The sequence below is a fragment of the Balaenoptera borealis genome (assembly GCF_965194805.1).
Source record: "Balaenoptera borealis genome assembly, chromosome: 14".
Taxonomy (NCBI): Eukaryota; Metazoa; Chordata; class Mammalia; order Artiodactyla; family Balaenopteridae; genus Balaenoptera; species Balaenoptera borealis.
Genome location: NC_138875.1, coordinates 63,716,964 through 63,744,732, shown reverse-complemented (window position 1 = coordinate 63,744,732; position 27,769 = coordinate 63,716,964). Strand labels below are relative to the sequence as shown.

At 37.6% G+C, this 27,769-nt stretch overlaps 1 protein-coding gene across 1 annotated transcript; it reads left to right on the top strand.

Moving 5' to 3' along the window:
• Positions 1–6: 6 nt before the first annotated feature.
• Positions 7–6,711, top strand: MC2R (melanocortin 2 receptor). Its single transcript, XM_082355018.1, has one exon. The coding sequence runs from the start codon at positions 2,844–2,846 to the stop codon at positions 3,735–3,737; it is 894 nt and encodes a 297-aa protein (XP_082211144.1). The 5' UTR covers positions 7–2,843; the 3' UTR covers positions 3,738–6,711.
• The last annotated feature ends 21,058 nt before the right edge of the window (positions 6,712–27,769 follow it).

Sequence of the window (27,769 nt, the reverse complement as noted above, 5' to 3'; positions counted from 1 at the left end):
ACTGATAAGTGAATTCAGCAAGGTAGCAGGATACAAGATTAACAAACAGAAATCTGTTGCATTTCTTTACACTAACAATGAAATATCAGAAAGAGAAACTTTAAAAAATTCCTTTTAAATATGTGTCCAAAATAAAATAAAATAAAATAAAATACCTAGGACTAAACCTGACCAAGGAGGTGAAAGACTTACAAGCTGAGAACTATAAAACATTGATAAAAGAAACTAAAGATGATTCAAAGAAATAGAAAGATATCCCATGCTCCTGAATTGGAAGAATTAGTATTGTTAAAATGGCCATACTACCCAAAGCAATCTACAGATTTAAAGTAATCCCTATCAAATTATCCATGACATTTTTCATTGAACTAGAGAAATATTCCTAAAATTTATATGGAACCCCAAAAGACCCAGAATTGCCAAAGCAACCCTGAGGAAAAAGAACAAATCTTAAGGCATAACGCTCCCAGACTTCAGACAATACTATAAAGCTACAGTAATCAAAAATGTGGTATTGGCACAAAAACAGATATATGAATCCATGGAACAGAATAGAGAGCCCAGAAATAAACCCACACACCTACAGTCAATTAATCTTTGACAAAGGAGGCAAGAAAACAGTGGAGAAAGGACAGTCTCTTTAGCAAGTGGTGTTGGAAAAGCTGGACAGCTGCATGTAAATCAATGAAGCTAGAACACACTTTCACACCATTTGCTAAAATAAACTCAAAAAGGCTTAAAGACTTAAATATAAGACATGACACCATAAAACTCCTAGAAGAGAACATAGGCAAAACATTGTCGGACATAAATTGTAGCAATGCTTTCTTAGATCAGTCTCCTAAGGCAAAAGAAATAAAAGCAAAAATAAACAAATGGGACCTAATTAAACTTACAAGCTTTTGCACAGCAAAGGAAACCATAAACGAAATGAAAAGACAACCTAGAGAATGGGAGAAAATACTTGCAAACAATATGACCAACAAGGGCTTAATTTCAAAAATATACGAACAGGGCTTCCCTGGTGGCGCAGTGGTTAAGAATCTGCCTGCCAATGAAGGAGACACAGGTTTAAGCCCTGGTCTGGGAAGATCCCACATGCCATGGAGCAACTAAGCCCGTGCACCACAACTACTGAAGCCCTCGCGCCCTAGAGCCCATGCTCTGTAACAAGAGAAGCCACTGCAATGAGAAGCCTGCACACCACAGTGAAGAGTAGCCCCCGCTCGCCACAACTAGAGAAAGCCCATGTGCAGCAACGAAGACCCAACGCAGCCAAAAAAAAAAAAAAAAAGAAAAAACAAAAACCCGAACAGTTCATACAACTAAATAGCAAAAAAAACCCAAACAACTGAATCAAAAAATAGGCAGAAGGCCTAAATAGATATTTCTCCAAAGGAGACATACAGATGGCCAACAGGCACATGAAAAAGTGTTCATCAAAAAAAAAAAAAAAAAAAAGTGTTCATCGTCACTAATTATTAGAGAAATGCAAACAAAAACTACAATGAGGTATCACCTCACACCAGTCAGAATGGCCATCATTAAAAAGTCTACCAGACTTCCCTGGTGGCACAGTGGTTGAGAATCTGCCTGCCAATGCAGGGGACACGGGTTCGAGCCCTGGTCTGGGAAGATCCCACATGCTGCGGAGCAACGAGGCCCATGAGCCACAGCTACTGAGCCTGCGCGTCTGGAACCAGTGCTCCACAACAAGAGAGGCCGCGACAGTGAGTAGCCTGCGTACCGCGATGAAGAGTGGCCCCTGCTCGCCACAACTAGAGAAAGCCCTCGCACAGAAACAAAGACCCAACATAGCCAAAAATTAAAAAAAAAAAAAAAAAAAGTCTACAAATAATAAATGTTGGAGAGGGTGTGGAGGAAAGGGAACCCTCCTACACTGTTGGTGGGAATTGGTGCAGCCACTATGGAGAACAGTATGGAGGTTCCTTTAAAAACTAAAAATAGAGTTGCCATATGATCCAGCAGTCCCACTCCTGCGCATATATCTGGAAAAGATGAAAGCTCTCATTCAAAAAGATACATGCACCCCAATATTCATAGCAGCACTATTTATAATAGCCAAGACATGGAAGCAACCTAAGTGTCCATCAACAGATGAATGGATAAAAAGGATGTGGTATATATATACAATGGAATATTACTCAGCCATAAAAAAGAATGAAATAATGTCATCTGCGGCAATGTGGATGGAACTAGAGATTATCATACAAAGTGAAGTAAGTCAGACAGAGGAAGACAAATATGATATCATTTATATGTGGAATCTAAAAACATGATATAAATGAACTTACAAAACAGAAACAGGCTCACAGACATAGAAAAGAAACTTATGGTGACCAAAGGGGAAAGCGGGGAGGAATAAAAGGAGTTTGGGATTAACAGGTATATGTTACTATATATAAAATAAACAAAAGAATCTGAAAAATAATATATATATACACAAACATATACATAACTGAATCATTTTGCTGTACACCTGAAACTAACAAAACATTGTAAATCAACTATACTTCAATTAAAAATAAAAATATATTTAGGAAAGATTTTTTAAAATATGAGGGTCCAGTAAATTGTTTTATTTAAATATTCCACCATTATATTTTGCAGAGGCAATAGAGCTTCCTCAAAGCTAACATGGCTTGTTTTTATTTTGTGATCTATTTTGCAACTGATATTCCTACATACACTTTTTTAGGTGGCTGTGTGGTTTTTACCTCAGATCTTCAGCAAGAACTACAAAGAAGAAAAGATTCTGAAGAATCAATCAAGTTTTCTGTCAAGTCCCAGTAACATCCCTGTCTTAACCACGCACAGGAGAGATGAAACACATTATCAACCTGTATGAAAGCATCAACAGTACAGCAAGAAATAATTCAGACTGTCCTCCTGTGGTTTTGCCAGAAGAGATATTTTTCACAATATCCATTGTTGGGGTTTTGGAGAATCTGATGGTCCTTCTGACTGTGATCAAGAATAAGAATCTTCAGTCACCCATGTACTTTTTCATCTGCAGCTTGGCTATTTCCGATATGCTGGGCAGCCTGTACAAGATCTTGGAAAACATCCTGATCATGTTCAGAAACATGGGTTACCTCAAGCCTCAAGGCAGTTTTGAAACCACAGCAGATGACGTGGTGGACTCCCTGTTCATCCTCTCCCTCCTTGGCTCCATTTGCAGCCTGTCTGTGATCGCTGCTGACCGCTACATCACAATCTTCCACGCTCTGAGGTACCATCGCATCGTGACCCCACGCCGTGCCCTTGTCGTCCTGATGGTCATCTGGACGTGCTGTATGGGCAGCAGTATCACCATCGTGACCTTTTCCCATCACGTCCCCACGGTGATCGCCTTCACAGCGCTGTTCCCACTGATGCTGGCCTTCATCCTCTGCCTCTACCTGCACATGTTCCTGCTGGCCCGCTCCCACGCCAGGAGGACCTCCACGCTTCCCAGAGCCAACATGAGAGGGGCTGTCACACTGACTGTTCTGCTCGGGGTCTTCATTTTCTGTTGGGCACCCTTTGTCCTTCATGTCCTCTTGATGACATTCTGCCCGGCTGACCCCTACTGTGCCTGCTACATGTCCCTCTTCCAGGTGAACGGTGTGTTGATCATGTGTAATGCCGTCATTGACCCCTTCATATATGCCTTCCGGAGCCCAGAGCTCAGGGACGCATTCAAAAAGATGACCTTCTGCAACAGGTACCAGTAGAATTATTGGCCCCTGATTTTAGGAGCCATGTGGAAATACTGTCAGGGGACAGAGTAACGTGACATACCAACAAAACTAATGCTCCAACTGTCCTTTCCTTCCCTAAAGCACACGAGGAGAATCCCACTGACTTGTGTTATAATAGCTCAGTTCCATGTGAACAGCCTTGCTGTAGGTACAACTTCTATAGCTAGAGAGACAAAATATTTACTAAAAAGAAGGACAGGATACAAAGCACATACAGCAATACACATATGAGAACTCTGGGCTGAGGAAAAAGTTGTTCTTCTATAGATATCTAGCTAGCCTATCACTGGGGTGGCCTTTCCAAAGTACTAGGACAAGTACTCAGTGTATAAACTACAGGGCCTTTGTAAGCCAAAGGTGCCATTAAGTTGCTGCAGCTGAATTTGCCTGTCCCACACTGCCACACAGAATCCCTGCTGGCCTGCTTTCCCTTCTGCCTGCCTGCTTTATTGTATGCCATCTCAGATCTTTCTGGAAGCAGGCAGGATGCACATTATAAACGTCAAATAACCAGCGTTGAGTTTCCAATAATAAAGAAACCTTCTCTGTTAGTCTTCTTTGCTAACTCAGTATCCCACTGGCCTTAAAGTATTTTCCTGGTTAAAACTCCTCATGCTTTAGAAGCATAAATTTCAAAGGAGGAAATAAAAATTTAATCCATTTGTTTCCTATGTAGGAATAAATAAAGGTCAGAGGAAAATTGTGAAGTTTGTAGAAGATATAATCAATCCTTGTGTATCTGTCCAAACATAGAAGTAAATGAAAAGACGTCCCAAGCCCCAATATGCATTTTGTGGACTAAGTAGAGAGTGTGTGTGTTCACCATGTTTTTGGACTATGGGGGAAACCAAGACCAAAACAATACTTCAAGACAGTGCTATTATTGAGACCCAAGCCAGAGAGTGATGAAAAACACTTAAACTCATTCCACAGATGAGTCTGAGAGGCAGATACCATCACTGGAGAACTTCATCCTACCATCAGCCACAGGAAAGATGCCAGATATCGAAAAGTGACATCCCAAGTAGGGTAAAGGAAGCAAAAATTGCAAGTTCATCTGTTTTTAATAGCTAAAGATAAAGCTTAAAGAGGAATCAAATTCTGATCCTAAGTCCTTGCTGAGATGGAAGAGAGAAAGAGGCCAGGTCTGCAGGTGCATGGAGCTGAGCTGCTCAGGATCCACAGTGAGGGACGGCGTCTCGGGAAGAGGCAGTTCTTGGCCCTCGGAGTTTTCCCTGAGCTGCTGAAAGGAGAAGCCAGCCACAAGCAGGACTGCTGGCTGGGTGATGGGTTGGATATTAGGTGTGGGGAGGGACAGGAGCTTAAGAAGCAGAAGAGAAAGCACAGAGTTAAAGGGAAGGCAGCTGCGGGCAGGTGTCCAGAAAGCCTGTGACACAGCTTGAAGGTGAAACCCACAGTGTGTCTTCTGGTCCTCCATTCTCTAGAAATCCTTCTTTGGTCCTTCCCCCTCACCAAATGAATGATGATACCCTTTTTCTCCTCTTATTTCTCTGGCAGAACCTCCAGGACAAAGGCAAAAAGAAGCAAAGACTGAGGGATTCCTTACGCTTTTCTTCACTTTAATAGAAATGCTTTATAAAATTTCACCAATAAGTTTTTGAAAATTACCTTTCATCAAGTTAATAATGTTCTTTTTCTGCCTAGTTTCTTAACAGTAATTTTTAATCACTAATCAATGTTGAATTTTATTTAATGCTTTTTCAGCATCTATCAGATGATCAGTTTTTCCTCCTTTAATTTCTTAATGTGGTATACCACATTAATAGATTTTTAACAGTTGGGCTATCTTTGCAAACTTCAAATGAAGATTGATATGTATTATACCAACCATGGTCATATTTACAAAGCTAAAATATATTGTTTGACAAACAACTTATTGTGAATTATACTTTTACATATTTGAAATTACCTATAATGATATAATTTAATTTATATTTCATGAATGACCTCTAGTGAATTTTATGAAAAATGAGAACAGTACCAAAAAATACAGATTCAAGATATGTGGTTTTGAGGGCATTCCCTGGCGGTCTAGTGGTTAGGACTCAGGGCTTTCACTGCCAGGGCCTAGGTTCGATCCCTGGTCTGGCAAGTAAGATCCTGCAAGCTGTGCACTGCAGCCAAAAAAATAAACAGATATGTGGGTTCCATAAATATTCCCTTTAAAATAAAGGAGAAGAAATTATACATGGAATATTTAGTTGGCTACTCCTTTACGTATATTTAGTGATTTTTAAAATCTATTTTGTGCAGATCCCTATTTGCTACACATGCAACAGTTTGTAGCTAGAAATTCTCACACTCAGGGTGACAATCTCCCGTTGACATTACAATATGATCATTGAAGAAACAGCAAACAACTGTTATTTATTTTGCCAACATGTGTTGTATATTTAAGATCTATTATTTGCAAAGTATTGCTGAGAAAAGAATCCAGTTACTCCTCTTTGCAAATCTACATATATGTTTCTTTTTCTTTTAATTTATTTTTATTTATTTTTGGCTGTGTTGGGTCTTTGTTGCTGCACATGGGCTTTCTCTAGTTGCAGAAAGTGGGGGCTACTCTTCGTTGCAGTGCGTGGGCTTCTCATTGTGGAGGCTTCTCTTGTTGTGGAGCACGGGCTCCGGGCGCGCGGGCTTCAGTAGTTGTGGCTTGCGGGCTTAGTTGCTCCGCGGCATGTAGGATCTTCCCGGACCAGGGCTCGAACCCATGTCCCCTGTGTTGGCAGGTGGATTCTTAACCACTGCACCACCAGGGAAGCCCTACATATATGTTTCTTTATCCACATAAGTGTAGTCTGTATTACAATTAAAATTTTTGATAGTATGTTAAGAGCCTCTAAATACCTATATACTCTCGTGCAGTGAAAGCACATCTTTTGTCACATCCCCTAATGTCTCAGGTCAGACTTTGACCATGTTCCTCAGAATTCTGAAAATAAGGAGGGCAGAGGGCAGGAGGACCCACAAAAGATTAAGAATACCCTTCAGAACAGTGAGTGTCTCTTGCTTCCATTAGCATATTAATAAATGTACCTAATTTAATTTTTTAAGAAAGTTTTATGTCAGTAGAAGCTATACTATATCTGAGATAACAAATCCCATGAGCTTAAAATCTGTTAAAAGTCTTCATTTTATCTGTCCCTACTTAATCCTTTTCAATTTTCTACAGGTTCTAGCAGTCTGGAGTTTGTTGAACAAGACTGTGATGTCATATAGACTTTAAGCAGGACCCCTTGCAGCCCTTGCTGAAGAGCGCTGAAACTTTTCTCCTGCTCCCTTTCTCCTGACTCTTCGATGATATCCAACCCAAGAGTGTTGGACACATTGAAAATTGTCCCAATACCAATAAAGCTAAAATGTTGATCAAATAAATTCATAGAATATGTCTAGAAGTGGCAAGAACTTCCTTTTACAGACAGAAAAGCACAGTCATGAGAGGTAAGAGAATGATTCAAAATTCACGTCATTGAGTTCAAATCCCAGCTCCATGTGTGCTATTTATGTAACCTTGGACAAGATATTTAACTTCAATAAGAGTCCATAATTCCACCAGTTATATAGGGACCAGAGTATTACCTGCCTCACAGAATTTTGTGAGAAATAAAAAATAAAAGTTCAGCACAATGCTTGGAGCACTCAGTGTATTAAGCTAAATGCTTAATAAAAGTTAGTGTTTACTATTATTGTTATTATTATTATTAATAATATTACTCCAGTGTCAGACAAGTGGGCAGAGCCTTTTGACCACAGTGTAAAAATGCTGCTGCTTAACTTAGTGCTTTCTCTTCTGATTCTCTCACTATAAAGGGCCTTTCCTTCGCCCACTTCCCCTGCTCTCTTAATCTCTAACTCCACATATGTAAAAATACTCCTAATCAAAAAGCCCATCTCTAAACTCATCATAACAATTAGCAAGAATTTAGGTCTAAAAATCATACTTTCAGCATCATGACTAAAGCACTTCCACATAACCATGGCAAAGAAAAATAGCTACTTCTAGGAATCCTGAGTGCTTTCCTGATAACTATTTGCATCCTTCTAAGTATTTCCATGGCACATCGTCACTACAGCTCTACATTCACAGATTTTTTTGTATGGTTTTCACTAGTTTCTACTCCTAAAAATAGTCCGAGCAGGCACATTGATTAGAGCTTAAAAGTTCAAGTTCTGGAGTCAGAAAGAGCTGGATTCATGCCTGGGGAAAATACTCAAGCTCTTTGAAGCCCTTTCTCTCATCTATAAACTGGGCTAATGACGCCACCTCTATAAGAGTACGCCATGCCTACATAATGATCCAGTGAGGACTTGATGAGACAATGCATTTAAAGCACTTGCACAAAAGACAACACATTTGTTGACGAGTTAAATGACAGCATGGCTATTTACTGTTATTATTTCTAACATTTCAGATAATTAAACAGGGATCTGAGAGGTTAAGTTACCAATTCTTAATCTTATGTTGTGACCAAATTTTTTGCAGAGAACCTTCTTGAACATCTTAAGAAATAGTTAAACAAAGCTTTGGCTTCCACTGTAGGTATGCTGGAGCAGCCTCCTAGAAACAAACCCTTTAGCAGATAAGTATAAAGTCTGGACACAATTTTAAATATCTGAGGCTCTGAAAAGTGAACAAAAACAGGAAAGTTTTGGAGAGGAGTTGAATCTTGAAGGAAGGGACAGACATAGGTGAGTCTGCATTTCTTTAGTTTTGAGCTGAGGGGTGACGGTCTCAGTGTGATGCAGGGTGATTAAAATTCTCATGTAAAGCCCACCATCTTTCTGGCCTGAGGTACCAGGCCACCAAAGCTGCCAGAAAGTGAAGGGACATGTCATGGAGGGGATAAGCCAGAAAAGAGAAGCCCCTAAATTTTGTGGACAAGCACTGCCCAAGTCTCTGGCTGACCCTTGAACCAAGCATGTAGAGGGCAGACTCAACATAGTTTGCATATAAGGCTTAAGGAACTAAATTTGCATTTGAACTGCCATCATTATAAGTGATAAATGGTCTGCAAGTTAACTGTATACTAAATAAAACCATCAAAATTCTTAGATGAATATAACAGAAATCAGAGTCTCTCCAACATAATACTTACAATTTCTAGGATCAAATTCAAAATTAGTTGATATATAAACTAGGAAAGTTTATCCTTACTCAAGGGAAAATACAACCAACAGAAGACAACCCTGAGATGACTCAGATGTTGTCAATATCAACAAAGATGTTATAACTGTTATTAAAACAATGTTCAGTGAGGTAAGGGAAAATATATGCACAATGAATGAAAAGATAGAAAATATCACTAGAGAAATAGCAACTTCAAAAAATAAAAATGGAAATTTCAGAAATGAAAAATGCAAAATCTAAAATTAAAAACTCACTAGATGGGCTCAATAGTAAGGTAGAGATGACAGCAAAAGAGTTTGTAAACTTGAAACTATATCAGTAGAAATCATCCAATTAAGGAAGAGAAAGAAAAAAAAACATGGTTGTAAAAAAATGAATAGAGCTTTAGGAGCCTGTTACACAATGTCCAAAGGTCTAGCATAGGTAATCCAAATAACACAAGAAGAGGAAAGAGAGAATTGGGCAGACAAAAAAAATTGAATAATAGCCAAAAAATTTGCAATGTTGGAGAAAGGCATCAATTTATAGATCCAACAAGCTCAGCACACCCAAATGAGAAATATGAAGAAAACCATAACTAGGCGCATCCTAGTCAAACTGTTGAAAAGTAAAGATGAAGAGAAAAATCTTTAAAGGAGACAGAATAAAAGAACACATTACACAGAGGGGAACAATAATTCAAACAGCAATACACTCACCATCAGAAACAATGAAAGCAGGAAGACAGTTGCACAACATTTTGGAAGTGCTGAAAGAAAAATCTGCCAATGCAGAATTCCATATCCAGTAAAAATATTCTTTAAGAATGACGGAAAAACAAAGATATTTTCAAATAAATTAAAATTAAGGGAATTTATCAACAGCAGAACTGCACTATAAGAATTCCCAAAAGTAATTCTTCAGACTAAAGGGAAATTATATCAGAGGAAGTGCATTGCTTCAGGAATGAATGAAGAGCATCTGAAATTGTAATATGTAAATATGTAAGTAAATATAAATAATGACTTTCTCTTAGTTTATTTAAAATACACATGACTGGGGCTTCCCTGGTGGCGCAGTGGTTAAGAATCTGCCTGCCAGTGCAGGGGACACAGGTTCAAGCCCTGGTCCGGGAAGATCCCACATGCCACGGAGCAACTAAGCCCACAAGCCACAACTACTGAGCCCACGTGCCACAACTACTGAAGCCCGTGCACCTAGAGCCCGTGCTCCACAACAAGAGAAGCCACCACAATGAGAAGCAGCCTGCACACCGCAACAAAGAGTAGACCCCACTCACTGCAACTAGAGAAAGCCCACGCACAGCAACAAAGACCCAATGCAGCCAAAAATACATAAATGAATAAATTTATTAAATAAAATAAAATAAAGTACACATGATTGTTCAGAGGAAAACTTATATAACATTTTCTTGTGAGACTAATATATGAATAGAATACAGGATAGCTATAGTAAAAAGGATTGGGTCAGTAAATGGACTTCTACAGTTGCAAGTGTGCTATATTTTACATAAAATGATACTACATTAACTCTAAATATATTGTGAGAAGCTAAAGATGTGTATTTAATCCCCAAGTCAACTACTGAAAAATAATGCAAAGAGAGCTAAAAAGTGAATTAAAAAATTAAAATGTTGTTCATTAAAAAATACTCAATAATCCAAAAGAAGATACAAAAGGAGGAGCAGTGGAAGAAGACAAAAAGAAGGAACATAGGGGCTTCCCTGGTGGTGCAGTGGTTGAGAATCTGCCTGCTAATGCAGGGGACACGGGTTCGAGCCCTGGTCTGGGAAGATCCCACATGCTGCGGAGCAACTAGGCCCGTGAGCCACAACTACTGAGCCTGCGTGTCTGGAGCCTGTGCTCCGCAAAGAGAGGCCGTGACAGTGAGAGGCCTGCGCACTGCGATGAAGAGTGGCCCCCGCTTGCCACAACTAGAGAAAGCCCTCGCACAGAAACGAAGACCCAACACAGCCAAAAATAAATAAATAAATAAATTTAAAAAAAAAGAAAAAAAGAAAACTTTAAAAAAAAGAAGGAACCTAAATTTTTAAAATGGTAATACTGATTAAAAACATATTAATAATTATATTAAATATTAATGGACTGGCCATACCAATTAAAAGGCAGAGGTGATCAGAATGGATATAATGTAAAACACAACTATATTCTATCAAGAAGAGAATCTCTTTAATTTACAGACATATATATGTTAAAAGAAATTGGTTGGGAAAGTATATACCATGTAAACAATAAGCATAGGAAGGAGTAGCTGAATTAGAAAAGCAAACCATAAGAAAAAATATCACAAGATAAAAAGTGAGGTGCCATAGAAATGAGTATGTTATAGAGTTCTCATTCTGGGAAGATAGAGTAGATGTACTTTTCCCTGTTCCTTCTGCTAAATACAACTAAAACCCCTAGATGTGATGTATAACACAAACATAAGAAGATTCTGAGAGGTGGTGAGAAAGCAAATCAACTAGATACTGTAGGACCCAATGAACAACACAGTAATGGGTTCCCAGGTTGTTCTCTCTGCCCCCAAATTCCCAGATGTGACCTGAAGAAGCCAGCAACTTGAAAGTCCCAGTGGTCATAGGACCAACACACACATACATACTTACAAAACTTGATCTCTCTAGCCAAAGGACAAGGAAAAGGACAGGCTAGCAAGAAGGAAAATTTTAGGTAATAACTGGGCTACTCGAGCAAAACACAACAGAAAAAACTTGTGACCACACCAGTAAAGCTAAGTGCAGAGCCAGAGATTTTATCCCTGCCAGGCAATAAAGAGCCTCTGTCCTCTCCCCCTCAATGGTGTCCATGGAGACCACACAGGCAACCTGGACTACTCCTCACCCAGCATCAATAGAGTGGTGTCAAAGGAGGCCTAGTGTAGACATTCACCACAGCCCAGCAGTAATGAGGCAACCTCCTGCATACCCTGGTGTTGGTGGATACCACGTAAGGGGCAATAACAAGACACTCTACCCATACCCACCAGGGTAGCATCATCAGAAATCAAAACTCTCACCCACACCCAGAATTAATGAGAAGGCTCTCCCTAGGTCAAGGGTTAGTGGAAGCCAAGTAAAGATCCTGGAATTCTACCATCACCTGGAGGCAGGGCCTCCCCTCTTCCCCTGCTGGCAGTGTTAGAGAAAACCAGATATTCAAGCTCAATACTTACTTAAGGCAGAAGGTTTAAATTAGATTTTAAAAATCACATAAAATAATACCCAAAATATCCAGGTTTCAATTCAAATCACTCATCAGCCCAAGAACCAGGAAGATCTCAACTTGAGTGATAAAAGATAATCAACAGATGTTAAGAGGTGTTAGAATTATTTTAAAAATATATTAAAGCAGTCATAATAAAATACTTCAACAATGAATTACAAACACACTTGAAACAAATGAAAATAATTCAGCAAAAAAAGATATTAAAAAAAAAGATATAAAGAACCAAATGAATAGCTTAGAACTGAAAAGTAACCAAATTTTTAAAAAACTCAGTGGATGAACTCAACAGTAGATTGTAACAGATGGGAGAAACAATCTGATAACTTTAATATAGAACAATAGGAATTACCCAATCTGAACAAGAGAGGAAAAATAGACTGAAAATGAACGAACAGAGACTCAGGGACTTGTGGGGCCATAGTTAAAGATCTAAAATTCATGTCAGGGACTTCCCTGGTGGTGCAATGGTTAAGAATCCACCTGTCAATGCAGGGGACATGGGTTTGAGACCTGCTCCGGGAAGATCCCACATGCCGCAGAGCAACTAAGCCCCTGCGCCACTACTGAGCCTGCGCTCTAGAGCCTGAGAGCCACAAATACTGAGCCCACATACCACAACTACTGAAGCCCGCATGCCTAGAGCCCGTGCTCTGCAACAAGAGAAGCCACCGCAATGAGAAGCCCACGCACTGCAACAAAGAGTAACCCCCACTCACCACAACTAGAGAAAGCCCGTGCACAGTAATGAAAACCCAATGCAGCCAAAAATAAATAAATTTATTTTTAAAAAATAAAATAAAATTCATGTCAAAGTAGTGGAAGGGGAGAAAGTAAAAGGAGCTGAAAAGTGCTTGAAAAATAATGGATGAAAATTCCCAATGTAACAAAACACATAAGCCAATAGATTCAAGAAGTAGAGCAAATCCCAAACTAGATAAACCTAAAGAAATCCACCCCAAGACATATCACAGTCAGTCTTCTAAAAAACTAAAGGCTGAAGGGATGAAGGAAGGGAGGAAGGAAGGAAGGAAGGAAGAGAGGGGAAGGAAGGAAGGAAAGAAGGAAGGAAGGAAGGGGAAGGAAGGGAGGAAGGGAGGGAGGGAGGAGAAAAGAAAAGAAAAGAAGGAAGGTCTTGAAAGCAGCAAGAGAGAAATAATACTTCACATATTAGGAAAAAAACAATTTGAATGATAAGGATTACTAATCAGAAAAATTTAGAGGACAAAGGGAGTAGCACAATATTTTTTAATTATTGAAAGAAAATAACTCTCAGCCCAGAACACTACATCCAGCAAAAATATCCTTCAGGAATGAAGCAAAATTGACACATTCTCCATTTAAGGAAAACTAAGAGAATTTGTCACCAGTAAATCTAGAAGAATGGTTAATGTTCTCTAAACAGAAGGAAATGATAAATTAAGGAATCTTGGCACATCAAGAAGGAAGAAAAATGGAAAGAGTAAAAATATGGATAAATACAATAGATTTTCCTTCTCTTCTAGAGTTTTCTAAATTATGTTTGACATTGAAACTGTCTGATGTGGTTCTAAATATATGTAGAGGAAATATTTAAGACCATTATAATATAAAAGGGGGAGGAAAAGAAACAGAAGGGGAAATAAGGTTTCTATACTTCACTCAAACTGGTAAAATGTTGACACCAGTAGACTGTGATAAGTTATGTATAAATAATGTAATACCTAGAACAACCACAAAAAAGTTATATAAAGAGATACAGTCAGAAAGTCTATAGATAATCAAAGTTAAACTCTAAAAGATATTTAAGTAACTCATAGGAATCACCCCATATTCTGAAAGTCAGGTCAGGACCATGCAGGCAAAATTTAAACAATTATAAACAAGGAAACCTGGGCATTTTCTTCTTGGCTGTTCCCACTTCCTCTGTGGTTAGTGCCTTTCTTCCACTCTTCGGATGCCCATAGCCTTTAACGTAATGACAAGGTTCTGGGACTTTCTTGCCATTTCTGTCTCTTCTGCACTTCCTACTTGCAGATTTCCTCCCCCAAACCATTAATCTCCTCCAGAAAAAGATTTTTTTCAATCCATATGACCTTGTCAGATGACCCACCAACTAATCTGCCCAAGGAACACATGCCAAATGATAATGGAGGAACAGATGGATGGGTAGTTCCCTTTAAAATATATATATATATTCTACATGTAGAGAGCTACACACCCACCCACACACACACATACTGTATATAGATATATACATATATATACAGAGCTCAGAGTGGCAGCCACCAGAAGTATGCAAATTCTCTGAAAATCCTGAGAAAGTGTGTAATGTGTTGGACTTTCAACAGGATGTGGGATGGGAAATTAGTGCTGTCTTACTGAATAGTGAAAGAAGGATGATCCCCTGCAAAGCTGGAGAAATTAAGAACACAATTTATAAGAACATAAATGTTGTTGGAAAAAAATCTCTGCAAAGTTCATTGAAATTTAATATAGTTGTTGTAAAACCCAAATATTTAATTTTTGCTTTAACTATGTGCTGATTTTAGTCATGTGCTCTTCCCAATTTTCCAGTTTATGTGATCTATGTGGAAGGAGTCTGTGAAAAGAAATTTTGTTTCTATTGAATTTGTAAAATCAAAGTAATAACTGTTCCTCAACCATGACCACCAGGATACTAATAGTTGTTGCTCAGAATCCTCCAATGGTCCTCAAATCAGTCACCAATCCTAGGCATCTAACCCCAGCTATATCCCAACATATCACACTTACTTCTCAGCAAGACTTAGGAAAGAAATTAACCTCTCAGGAAAATTTAACCATAGGTGCTAAGTTTTTTAAGGCTAAATTCCTCATGGTAAAATAAATATAAGAATATATAAGAAAAGCATTCTCAGTCAACAAGAATATTCTAGGGCTTCCCTGGTGGTGCAGTGGTTAAGAATCCGCCTGCCAATGCAAGGGACACGGGTTCAAGCCCTGGTCCGGGAAGATCCCACATGCCGCGGAGCAACTAAGCCCGTGTGCCACAACTACTGAGCCCGCGTGCCACAACTACTGAAGCCCGCACGCCTAGAGCCCGTGCTCCAGAACAAAGAAGCCACTGCAATGAGAAGCCTGCACACCGCAATGAAGAGTAGCCCCTGCTCACCACAACTAGAGAGAGCCCACAGCAATGAAGACCCAACACAGCCAAAAATAAATAAATTAAATAAATTAATTAAAAAAAAAAAAAAAAGAATCTGCCTGCCAGTGCAGGGGACATGGGTTCAAGCCCTGGTCCAGGAAGATCCCACATGCCACAGAGCAACCAAGCCCATGTGCCACAACTACTGAGCCTGCACTCCAGAGCCCATGAGTCACAACTCCTGAAGCCTGGGTGCCTAGAGCCCATACTCTGCAACAAGAGAAGCCACCACAGTGAGAAGCCTGTGCACCGCAATGAAGAGTAGCCCCCGCTCACCACAACTAGAGGAAGCCCACGCACAGCAACAAAGACCCAATGCAGCTAAAAATAAATAAATAAAATAAATAAATCAATAAAAGAATATTCTAGAGAGACTTTCATGCCCTATGTTTTGAATTTTGCATCTGAGATAATAAGCCCAGAATCCCAGGGACCACCGTTGCCTATTAACTAATAAGGTGAGTAATTCTCAGAGGGCTTCAACTTTTAGACTATTTTGCCAATTTTATACAAATACAGCATTTTCCCCAATATCTCTCATAAGAATGTTACTGTTCACCTACAAAGCACACTGACATCTTTACTCTGTGGGCACAGTCCCATGAATGCAAAGTATCCCTATAAATGATAAAATAACTCATAACATAAACAATCATTCCTGATTGTTTGTCATTCATACTAGAAAGCCTCACCATTCTGTGTTCCATTTTTCTGCCTTTCCATTTCCCTTTCTGACTTGTTAACGGCCTTCAAGCTTTAATGTTTTTCACACACCTGCCTCCAGGTTACTTAGCCCAGGGGATATCATCAAGTAGACTCTTCTGAGTACATAGACGCATCTGGATGAGTTTTCAGTCATAGTCCACTTGTGGTTAATAGCAGTAGTTGGTTCTCTGGAGGAGGCTTAGAATTTGCCCCTGCATAACCTTTGGAATAATTTGATTCACTTCCATCACCCAGAGTCAATTTCTTCCAGCAAATGGTTGGCTAAGGCTCAAAGGTTCAGAGATTTGGTAATTTTCCTTAACTGGGGCTCCAGCAACTTGTCATCAACAAACTTGCGCAATTAAAAATGTCTTTTGAGAATTCATTTCAGGGAAAAAGACAAATCAACTTTCTAACAATTACCTAGTGACTCAATAGCAGAAATAAGTTCATCTTGAAAACTGACAATAAATATAAGAATATTTCCTGAACTTATAGAAAATTTTAAGTTGCAGAATTTGTAACCACAGCTGTGTTCACCCTAGAGATTTCTGTATACATATTTAGTGAAAAAGTAGCTGACCAACCGATTCATATTTTATGTTCTTGAGGGCTACTCAAAATCTTATATTGTTAAAAAAATAAATGTGCATAGAGAAATCATTAAAATTCTCCTTAATTTAGAGAAATAATTTTTTTTCACCTAATGTTTTCACTGAAGAATGTCCCTCCTTTTGAATCTGGGTTTGTGACTGCTCCAACCAATAAAATATGGCAGAAGAGATGCTGTATTACTTCTGAAGCAAAATCCTTAAAAGGATACAGCTTCTGGGACTTCCCTGGTGGTCCAATGGCTAAGACTCCATGCTCCCAATGCAGAAGGTTAGGGTTAGCCTGGTCAGGGAACTATATCCTGCATGCCACAACTAAGAGTTCACATGCCACAACTAAAGATCCTCCCACATGCCTCAACTAAGACCCGGAGCAGCCAAATAAATAAATACTTAAAAAAAAAGGATACAGCTTCTGCCTGGGCCACTCTTTATGGAGACACTCATCTTTGGAACCAGGCCACAGTACTGTGAGGAAGCCCAAACTAGCCCACATGGGGAATCCACATAGAAGGCCTACATGGAGAGTGACTGAGGCCCCCAGCCACAGCCAGCATCAAACACCAGACATGGGGGGGACCAATTTTCAGATCACTCCAGTTGAGCCTTCCTGTCTGGCCAGACATCATTGAGCAGAGACAAACCATCCTTGCTATTCCGCATCTTAATTCTTGACCTACAGAATTAATGAACATAATAAATGGCCATTTATACCACTAAGTTTGGGGATAATTTTTTATGCCACCATAGTAACATGAATAGGAGTTAAAAGGGAGACATCAGAAGAGCCATCAAAGAAGGATGCCAAGAGCCTGAATGCTACAGAAGCCAGGGAAGGAGAACGACAAAATGAGGGAGAATTCTCAGCAGGGCCCAAAGCCAAATAGAGGCCGAGGAGGGCAGTAATTAGGGAAAAGTCTTTGGACATTGTAACCAAAGGAAATCTGCCTTTAGTGTCTTCTGGAAGAACAAACATATTGCAAGGTTTTGAGAGTAACGGGAAGTGAAAAGTGGAGGCCATAAACTTAGAGACCTTTGGGGGAAGATTTGCAGTTAAAAAAGAAAGGAGAAGGGAGAATAACCAGACACCTATGCAAGGCTACAGGGGTCACAAAGAGTCAGGCACTCACGACACCACCAAAGGATCACAGCAAACTTTCAGTAACTGACCCCAAAGAAATGGACATACTCAAATTGCCTGATAAAGAATTCAAAATAATTATTCTAAAGATGCACAGAGAGATACAAGAGAACACAAATAAACAATTTAATGAAATCAGGAAAACAATACGGGAACAAAATGAGAAGTTCAACTGGAGATAGAAAACAAAAAAGAACTAAATAGAGTTTTTGGAGATGAAGAACACAATAATTGAACTGAAAAAGTCAATAGAGAGCTTCAACAACAGACTGGACCAAGAAGAAGAAAGAATCTGTAAACTCAATGACAGATCATTTGAAATTATCCATTCAGAGGAGCAAAAGGAAAAAAGAATGAAAAGAAATGTAGAAAGCTCACAGGACTTATGGAATACAATAACTTAAGCAATCTATGCAGTATTAGAGTTCCAGCAAGAGAAGAGAGAGAGAAAATAGTAAAAGCTTATTGAAAGAAATAATGGCTGAGAATGTCCCAAATGTGGGGAGAAATTCAGATACCCAAGTTCATGAAGCTCATAGGTCCCCAAACAAATTCAGCTCAGAAAGGTCTTCTCCAAGACACATTATAATAAAACTGTCAAGGGCTTCCCTGATGGCGCAGTGGTTAAGGATCTGCCTGCCAATGCAGGGGACACGGGTTCGAGCCTTGGTCCGGGAAGATCCCACATGCCAGGTAGCAACTAAGCCCGTGCACCACGACTACTGAGCCTGTGCTCTAGAGCCCATGAGCCACAACTACTGAAGCCCGCATGCCACAACTACTGAAGCCCGGGCACCTAGAGCCTGTGCTCCACAACAAGAGAAACCACCACAATAAGAAGCCCGTGCACCGCAATGAAGAGTAGCCCCTGCTCACCGCAACTAGAGAAAGCCCGTGTGCAGCAATGAAGACCCAATGCAGCCAAAAATAAATAAATTTATTTAAAAAAAACTGTCAAAAATCAAAGAAAGAGTTAATCTCAAAAGCAACAAAGGAAAATAATCTTGTTACTTATATGGCCGCCTCCATAAGGTTATCAGTAGATTTCTCAGTAGGAACCTGAAAATCCAGGAGAGACTGGGATGACATATTCAAAGTTCTGAAACAAACAACGACAACAACAAAACTGCCAACCAAGAATACTTTATCCAGCAAAGTAATCCTTCAGGAATGAAGGAGAGATAAAAACTTTCCCAAACAAAGCTGAGGGAGTTCATCACTACCAGACTTTCCTTACAATAATGCTGAAAGGAGGTCTTCAAGCTGAAACAAAAGGATGCTAATAAGTAACATGAATATATGTGAAAATATAAAACACACTGGTAAAGTTAAATATATAGTCAAATTCAGAATACTCCAATGCTGTAATATGGTGGTGTGTTAATCACTTAACTCTAGCATAAACATTAAAGGACAGAAGTATTGAAAATACCTGTAGCTACAATAATTTGTTAATGGTTACAAAATATAAAAAGACATAAATTGTGACATCAAAAACATAAAATAGAAGGAAGGGTAGAGTTTCTTATGCAGTAGAGCTAAATTGTTATCAGCTTAAAATAGAATTATACTATAAGATGCTTTATGTATGCCTCAGTGTAAACACAAAGCAAAAAACATACAATGGATACACATAAGGTAAAGAGGAGAAAATCAAAGTACATCACTACAGAAAATCATCAAGTCACACAGGAAGAAAGCAAGACAGGAAGAAAGGAACTACAAAACAACCAGAAAACAATAAGATGGCATTAGCAAGTTCTTACCTATCAATAATTACTTTAAATGTAAATGTATCAAATTCTCCAATCAAAAGGCATAGAGTGGCTAAATGGATAAAAATAACAGAACCCAGTGATATGCTTCCTACAAGAGACTCACATCAGCTTTAAGGACACACCATTGGCTAAAAGGGAAGGGATGTAAAAAGATATTCCATACCCATAGAACTCCAAAGAGAGCAAAAGTAGCTATACTTCTATCAGACAAAATAAACTTTAAGTCAAAAACTGTAACAAGAGACAAAGAAGGTCATTATATTATGATGAAGAGGTCAATTCATCAAGAGGATATAACAATTTATACATTCATCTGACATCAAAGCACCTAAATATATTAAGCAAATGCTAACAGATCTGAAGGATAAAAAAGACAACAATGCAATAATTGGGACTTCAGTATCACACTTTCAACAATGGACAGATCATCCAGACAGAAAATCAATAAGGAAACACTGGACTTGAATGATAGAGCATTGGACCTAACAGAAATATACAGAACAGTCCATCCAACACCAACAGAATATATATTCTTCTCATGCACACATGGAACATTCTACAGGATAAATTATATGTTAGGTCAGAAAACAAGTCCTAGCAAATTTTTAAGAATTGAAATTATATGAAGTATCTTTTCTAACCCCAGAAATATGAAAACAGAAATCGATAAAGGAGAAAAACTGGAAAATTCACAAATATGTGGCATGTAATCAAGACACTCATGAACAACCAATAGGTCAAAGAAGTAATCAAAAGGGAAATAAAAAAATATATTGAGATAAATGAAAGTGAAAACACACATGCCGAAACTTATGGGAAGTAGCAAAGCAGTGCTAACAGGAACATCTATAGTGATAAATGCCTATGTTAGGAAAAAAGAAAGATCTCAAATAAACAACCTAACTTTACACGTCAAGGAACTAGAAAAAGGACAAATAAGTCCAAAATTAGTATAGAAAGGAAATAAAGATCAGAAAGGAAATAAATTAAATATGGACTAAAAAGAAAATAGAAAAAAAATCAACAAAATTAAGACCGATTGTTTTTTTTTTTTAAGATAAACAAAATTGACAAACCTTCAGCTAGACTTAACAAAAAAAAAAGAGGACCAAAATAAATAAAATATTAAATGAAAGAGAAGACATTACACTGATACCACAGAAATACAAAGAATCATAAAAGACTACCATGAAAAATTACATGCCAACAAATTGGAAAAACCTAGAAGAGATAGATAAATTCCTAGAAACACACAACGTAACAAGACTGAATCATGAAGAAATACAAAATCCCTATAGACCAATTACTAGTAAGGACACTGAATCAGTAATCAAAAACCTCCCAACAAAGAAAAGGCTAGGACCAAATATCTCTATTGGTGATTTCTACCAAGCATTTAAAAAAGAATTAATGCTAATCCTCCTCAAACTCTTTCAAAATATAGAAGAGGAGAGAACACTTCCAAACTCATCTTATGAGGCCAGCATTACCCTGATACCAAAGCCAGACAAGGACACTACAAGAAAAGAAAATTATAGCCCCAAATCTCTAATAAACACAGATGCAAAAATTCTCAGCAAAATACTAGCAAACTGAATTCAACAGTTCATTTAAATTATCATACAACATACACCATGATCAAATGGGATTTATCCCTGGGATGCAGGGATGGTTCAAAATATGCAAATCAGTAAATGTGATACACCACATTAGTAAAACGAAAGAAATCACGGAATCATCTCAGTAGTTGCAGAAAAAGCATTTGACAAAATTCAACATCCTTTCATGATAAAAACTCTCAACAAACAGGGTACAGAAGAAGTGTAGCTCAACATAATAAAGGTAATATATGACAAGCCCACAACTAATATCACACTCAATAGTGAAAGCTTAAAAACTTTCCCTCTGAGATCAGGAACAAGACAAGAGTGCCCACTATTACTCCTGTTTAATATACTACTTTAAGTCCTAGCCAGAGCAATCAGGCAGAAAAATAAATAAAAGGCAACCAAACCAGAAGGGAAGAAGTAATACTGTCTCTGTTTGCTGATGACATGATTTTGTATATAGAAAATCCTAAAGAATCCACACACACACACAAAACTGTTAGAACTAATAAATGAATTCAGTAAATTATCAGAATACAAAAATTGATGTACAGGGCTTCCCTGGTGGCACAGTGGTTGAGAATCTGCCTGCCAATGCAGAGGACACGGGTTTGAGCCCTGGTCTGGGAAGATCCCACATGCCACGGAGCAACTGGGCCCATGAGCCACAATTACTGAGCCTGCGCGTCTGGAGCCTGTGCTCCGCAACAAGAGAGGCTGCGATAGTGAGAGGCCCGCGCACCGCGATGAACAGTGGTCCCCGCTTGCCACAACTAGAGAAAGCCCTCGCACAGAAACGAAGACCCAACACAGCCATAAATAAATAAATAAATAAATAAATAAATAAATAAATAAAAGAATGTGAATTTCTTTAAAAAAAAAATTGATGTACAAAAATTAGTTGCATTTCTATAAACTAACAATGAACTACCTGAAAAAGAAGTAAAGAAAACAACCTCAGTTATAATAACATCAAAAACAATAAAACCTTAGGAATAAATTTAGTCAGGGAAGTAAAAGATCTATATACCAAGAACTATAAGATATTGATAAAGAAATTGAAGTAGACACAAATAAATGGAAAGACATCTAGTATTCATGAATCAGAAGAGTTAATATTGTTAAAATGTCCATACTACCCAAAGCCATCTAAAGAGGCAATGCAATTCCTATCAGGAGTAGAAAAAACAATCCTAAAATTTGCACAGACCCACAGAAAATTCTGAATAGCCAAAGCAATCTTGAGAAAGAACAAAACTGGAGATATCATATCTTCCTGACTTCAAACTACATTACAAAGCTATAATAATCAGAACAGTATGGTACTGGCAAAAAACAGAGACATTGATCAATGGGACAGAATAGAGAGCCCAGAAATAAGACCATGTGTATATGGTTATCTAATATTTGACAAGGGAGCCAAACTCAATGGAGAAAGAATAGTCTCTTCAATAAATGGTATTGGGAAAACTGGATAGTCACATGCAAAAAAAAAGAGATTGGACCTCTATCTTACACTACTCAAAAGATTACCTTGAGATATATTAAAGACTTAAACATAAGACCTACTGTAAAACTCATAGAAGAAAACTTAGGGGGAAAGTTCCTTCACATTGGTTTTGGCAATTATTTTTTTAATCTGACACCAAAAGCACAAGCAACAAATATTAATACAAAAATCAAGAAGTGGGACGATAGCAAACCAAAAAGTTTCTGCACAGCTAAAGAAACCATTAACAAAATGAAAAGGCAACCTGCAGAATGGGATAACATATTTGCAAACCTGTATCTGGGGTAAATATCCAAAATATATAAGAAACTCATACAACTCAATAGCAAAAACCTAATAATTCAATTTAAAAATGGTCAGAGGATCTGAATAGACATTTTTTCCAAAGAAGATACACAGATGGGTAACAGGCACATGAAGAGATACACAACACTACTAATCATCATGGAAATGCAATTCAAAACACAATGAGCTATCACCTCACACCTGTTAGGATGGCTATTATACAAAAGACAAGAAATAAGTGCTGGTGAGAATGTAAAGAAAAGGGAACCCTTGTGCACTATTGGTGGGAATGTAAGTTGGTGCAGCCACTATGGAAAATGGTATGGAGGTTCCTCAAAAAATAAAAAAATAGAACTACCAACAATTCCACATCTGGATGTATATCTGAAGGGAATGAAATCAGGATTTTGAAGAGGCATCTACCTTCCCCCTTGTTCATTGCAGCATTACTCACAATAGCCAAGACATGGAAATAATGTGAAAAAAAATGTCCACTGATGGATGAATGGATTTTTAAAATGTGAGATACATACATATATATATATTTTCTACACAATGGAATATTATTCAGCCATAAAAAAAGAAGAAAAGCCTCCTGCCTTTTATGACATGTCCTCAAGCACTGACTCTGCACACACCACAAGCTTTGTCCATCTTCCCTGACAGTTAGGCCTCCAACTGCTACTGGAGAAACACACCTGTACCTGCTATGGCCCTAAGCATTATTTTTTTTATAATTAAAAAAAAAAAAGAAAGAACACGGAGGAGGGAATACTTCCCAGCTCATTCTATGAGGCCAGTATTTCCCTGATACCACCCAAAGCCAGGAAAAGACATCACAAGAAGAGAAAACTACAGACCAACATCTCTTATGACTATAGGGATTAATATCCTCAACAAAATACTAGCAAACAGAATCTAGCAGCATATAAAAAGGATTATACACCATGATTACGTAGGATTTATCCCAGTAATGCAAGGAAGGTTTAATACCTGAAAATCAATATAACACCATATTAATAAAGGAGAAAACAGTGTGAACATTTCAATAGATAAAGTATTTTAAATCCAACATCCCTTCATGATAAAACTCTCAACAAACCTGGGATAGAAGGGAAACTTCACTGTGATCAAAAAGGCATCTACAAAAACCTACAGCTAACATCATGCTTGTTGAAAGAAAATTGAGAATAAGGCACTGATGTTCACTCTTGCTACTTAGGTTTTAGCCAGTGTAATCATGCAAGAAAAAGAAATAAAAGGCATTCAGATTGGAAAAGAATAAGTGAAACTGTCTTTTACTTGCAGATAACTATATATAGAAAATTCTAAAAAATCCATCAAAAAACTATGAGTTCATCAAAGTTACATAATACATGATCAATGTACAAAAAACAGTTATATTTCTATGTGCTAGTAATGAACAATTCAAAAATGATCTTAAGAAAAAAAAAATAATAAAATGCCTAGGAATAAATCTAACAAAAAAGTATAAGTTTTGTACACTGAAAACTATAAAATATTGCTGAGGGAAATTAAAGATCTAAGTAGAGAGACATTCCATGTCATTGATTGGGACACTCTATTATTAAGATGTCACCTCTCCCAAATTGATCTATAGATTCAACGCAGTCCCTGTAGAATTACAGCAAGATTTTTGTAGAAATTGACAAACTGATCCTAAAATTTATATATTAATGCAAAGGACGCAGCATCAAGCAATTTTTTAAAAGAACAACATGGGAGGACTTAACACTTCTTGATTTCAAAACTTTCAGTAAATCTACAGTAATCAAAACAGGGTGGTATTAGCCTAAAGACAGACATACAGATCAATGGAACAGAATGTAGAGTACAAAAATAAACTCATATTTAAGTCCATTGATTTTCAAGAAGGGTGCCAAGATACATAAGGAAAAGAGTCTTTTTGACAAATGGTGATGGGACAATTTTGACCCTTACCTTACACCATATGCAAAAATTAAAATGGATTCAAGACCTAATTTAAGAAAGGAAACTATAACACTTTTAGAAGAAAACATAGGGAAAAGTCTTCATGACCTTGGGTGAGTCAGATTTCTTAGATATGATACCAAAAGCATCCATTAAAAAAACTGATAAATTGGACTTTGTCAAAATTAAAAACTTTGTGCATTAAAAGACACCATTAAGAAAATGGATAGACAACACACAGAATGGGAAAAAATATTTGCAAATCATATTTGTGATAAAGGACATGTATCCAGAATATACAAAAAACTCTTAAAACTCAACAATAAGGCAAAAAATCCAGTTTACAAATGGGAAAATATTTGAATAGACATTTACAAAAGAAGACAGACAAATGGCTAAAAAGCACAGGGAAAAAAATGATCATCATTAGTCATTCAGAAATCCAAATTAAAACCACAACACAATACCACTTTTCATCCACTAAAATGGCATGACCAAAATGAACAGAATATAACAAGTGTTGTGGAGGATGTGGTGAAAAGGGAGTCTCATACATCGCTGGTGAGGATGTGAAACAGCGCAGCCACTTTGGAAAGCAGTTTGACATTTTCTTAAAATTTAAACATAAATTCACCCTATGACCCAGAACTTCTGTCCACCCAAGAGAAATGAAAGCATATGTCCACACAAAGACTTGTATGTGAATGTTCACAGCATTATTTGTAGTAGCTAAAGTGTGGAAACAATCCACGTCTATCAACTGGCGAATGGATAAACAAAATGTGGTCTATCCTTACGATGGAATATTCAGCAACAAAAAGAAATGAACTTCTTATACATGATACTAGATGAACCTCAAAAATAGTATGCTAAATGAAAGAAGTCAGATTCAATAGATTATATATTGTCTGATTCCATGCACCTGAATGATTTCTGTGGAGCAGAGGTCAGCAAACCTTTTCAGTAAAGGGCAGTGTAGTAAATATTACAAGCTGTGTGGTCCATGCGATCTCTGTTATACATATGTATAGATAGATACAGATACATAGATATATTCAACTTTCTTATTAAAAATATTATATATTCAACTTTAGTGATTGTACAATTTACACACTACCAGCAGTAACTCTCTGGGAATAATGACACTTTTATTTTTTTCTGATCTTTATTTCTTTTTCTCACCCTATTATACCATCTAAGGTGCACAGTACAATGCTGCACAAAAGTGGTGATAGCATATAACAGTCTATATTTCACCGTTATGTAAGATATGCTGCACAGAAGTGGTGATAGCATATAACAGTCTATATTTCACCATTATGTAAGATATGAGGTTAAGGAATTTTTCTAGTTCTTGTTTCCTAGTTCTTGGTTCCTAAAAGTTTTCATCACAAATTTGTGTTAAATTTCATCAAGTATACTTTTTGATCTACTGAGATAACCATAGGAGTTTCCTGCTCTAGTTTGTAAATGTAGTGAATTCCATTTACTAATTTTTGTATATTAAATGAATCTATCATTCGTGGGATAAACCCAACTTACGTAATGTATTATCATTTTTATATATTACTGGATTCAGTTTGTTAATATTTTGTTTAGGATTTTTGCATCTTTGTTCACACATGATATTGATTTGTAGTTTTCCTTTCTTGTAACATCTTTCAGGTTTGGTATCAAGGTTATACATGCTTTATAAAACTCACAGGGAAGTTTTCTTTTTCTATTTGGTGGAAAAGTTTGTGAGAGATTGGCATTATATCATCCTTAAGATTTATGAAACATTGGCATTATATTTCTTTAAATGTGATAGAGGGACTTCCCTGGTGGCACAGTGGTTTAGAATCTGTCTGCCAATGCAGGGGACATGGGTTCGAGCCCTGGTCTGGGAAGATCCCACATGCCGCAGAGCAACTAAGCACGTGCACCACAACTACTGAGCCTGCTCTCTAGAGCCCGTGAGCCACAACTACTGAGCCCACGTGCCACAACTACTGAAGCCCACGCATCTAGAGCCCGTGCTCCGCAACAAGAGGAGCCACCGCAGTGAGAAGCCCACACACCACAACGAAGAGTAGCCCCCACTCGCCGCAACTAGAGGACACCTGCGCACAGCAACGAAGACCCAACACAGCCAAAAATAAATAAATAATTTTTTTTTAATGTGATAGAATTTGCCAGTGAAGAATCTGTGTGTGCATGTGTGTAGGTATATGCACATTTAGAACTGTTATGTATTTTCCATGAATTGAACTTTTATAATTATAAAGTAAATCTCTTTATCTCTAATTATGCTTTTTGCCTTAAAGTATCCCAGCTCTTTTACTTTATATTTACGCAGTATAATTTACTCCATTCTTTTACTTTCAACTTTCCTCTGCCCTTATATTTAACGTGTGTCTCTTCTAAGCAGTATATTTTCAAAATATTGTCTGACAATCTTAGCCTTTAATTGAATCAATTGCTTAATTTACACTTAACATATTTCCTGTGTTAGGTCTTTGCTTGGTAACTCCACCATTGGATCCCATCTGGACTGTTTCCATTGTGTGCTGGATATTTTTGATTGAGTGTTGGACATTGTGTATGAAAAATTACAGAAATAATTCAAGGCTCCTGATGATGTTATCTTCCTCCAGAGAAAACTTATTTTTGCTTCTGATGGTCTATTTGGGTAGGGCACTAAGAATTCCAAATCATCTTAATCCAATAGGGATTTGAGATGATTCAAGTATGAGTTTAAGATCTCGCTGGTCTATTTCTTTCTAGTTTATCCTTATTCCTAGAATGTAGTGCTCATTTTTTAAAAAAATTTTATTTATTTATTTATTTATTTATTTATTTATTTATTTATTTAT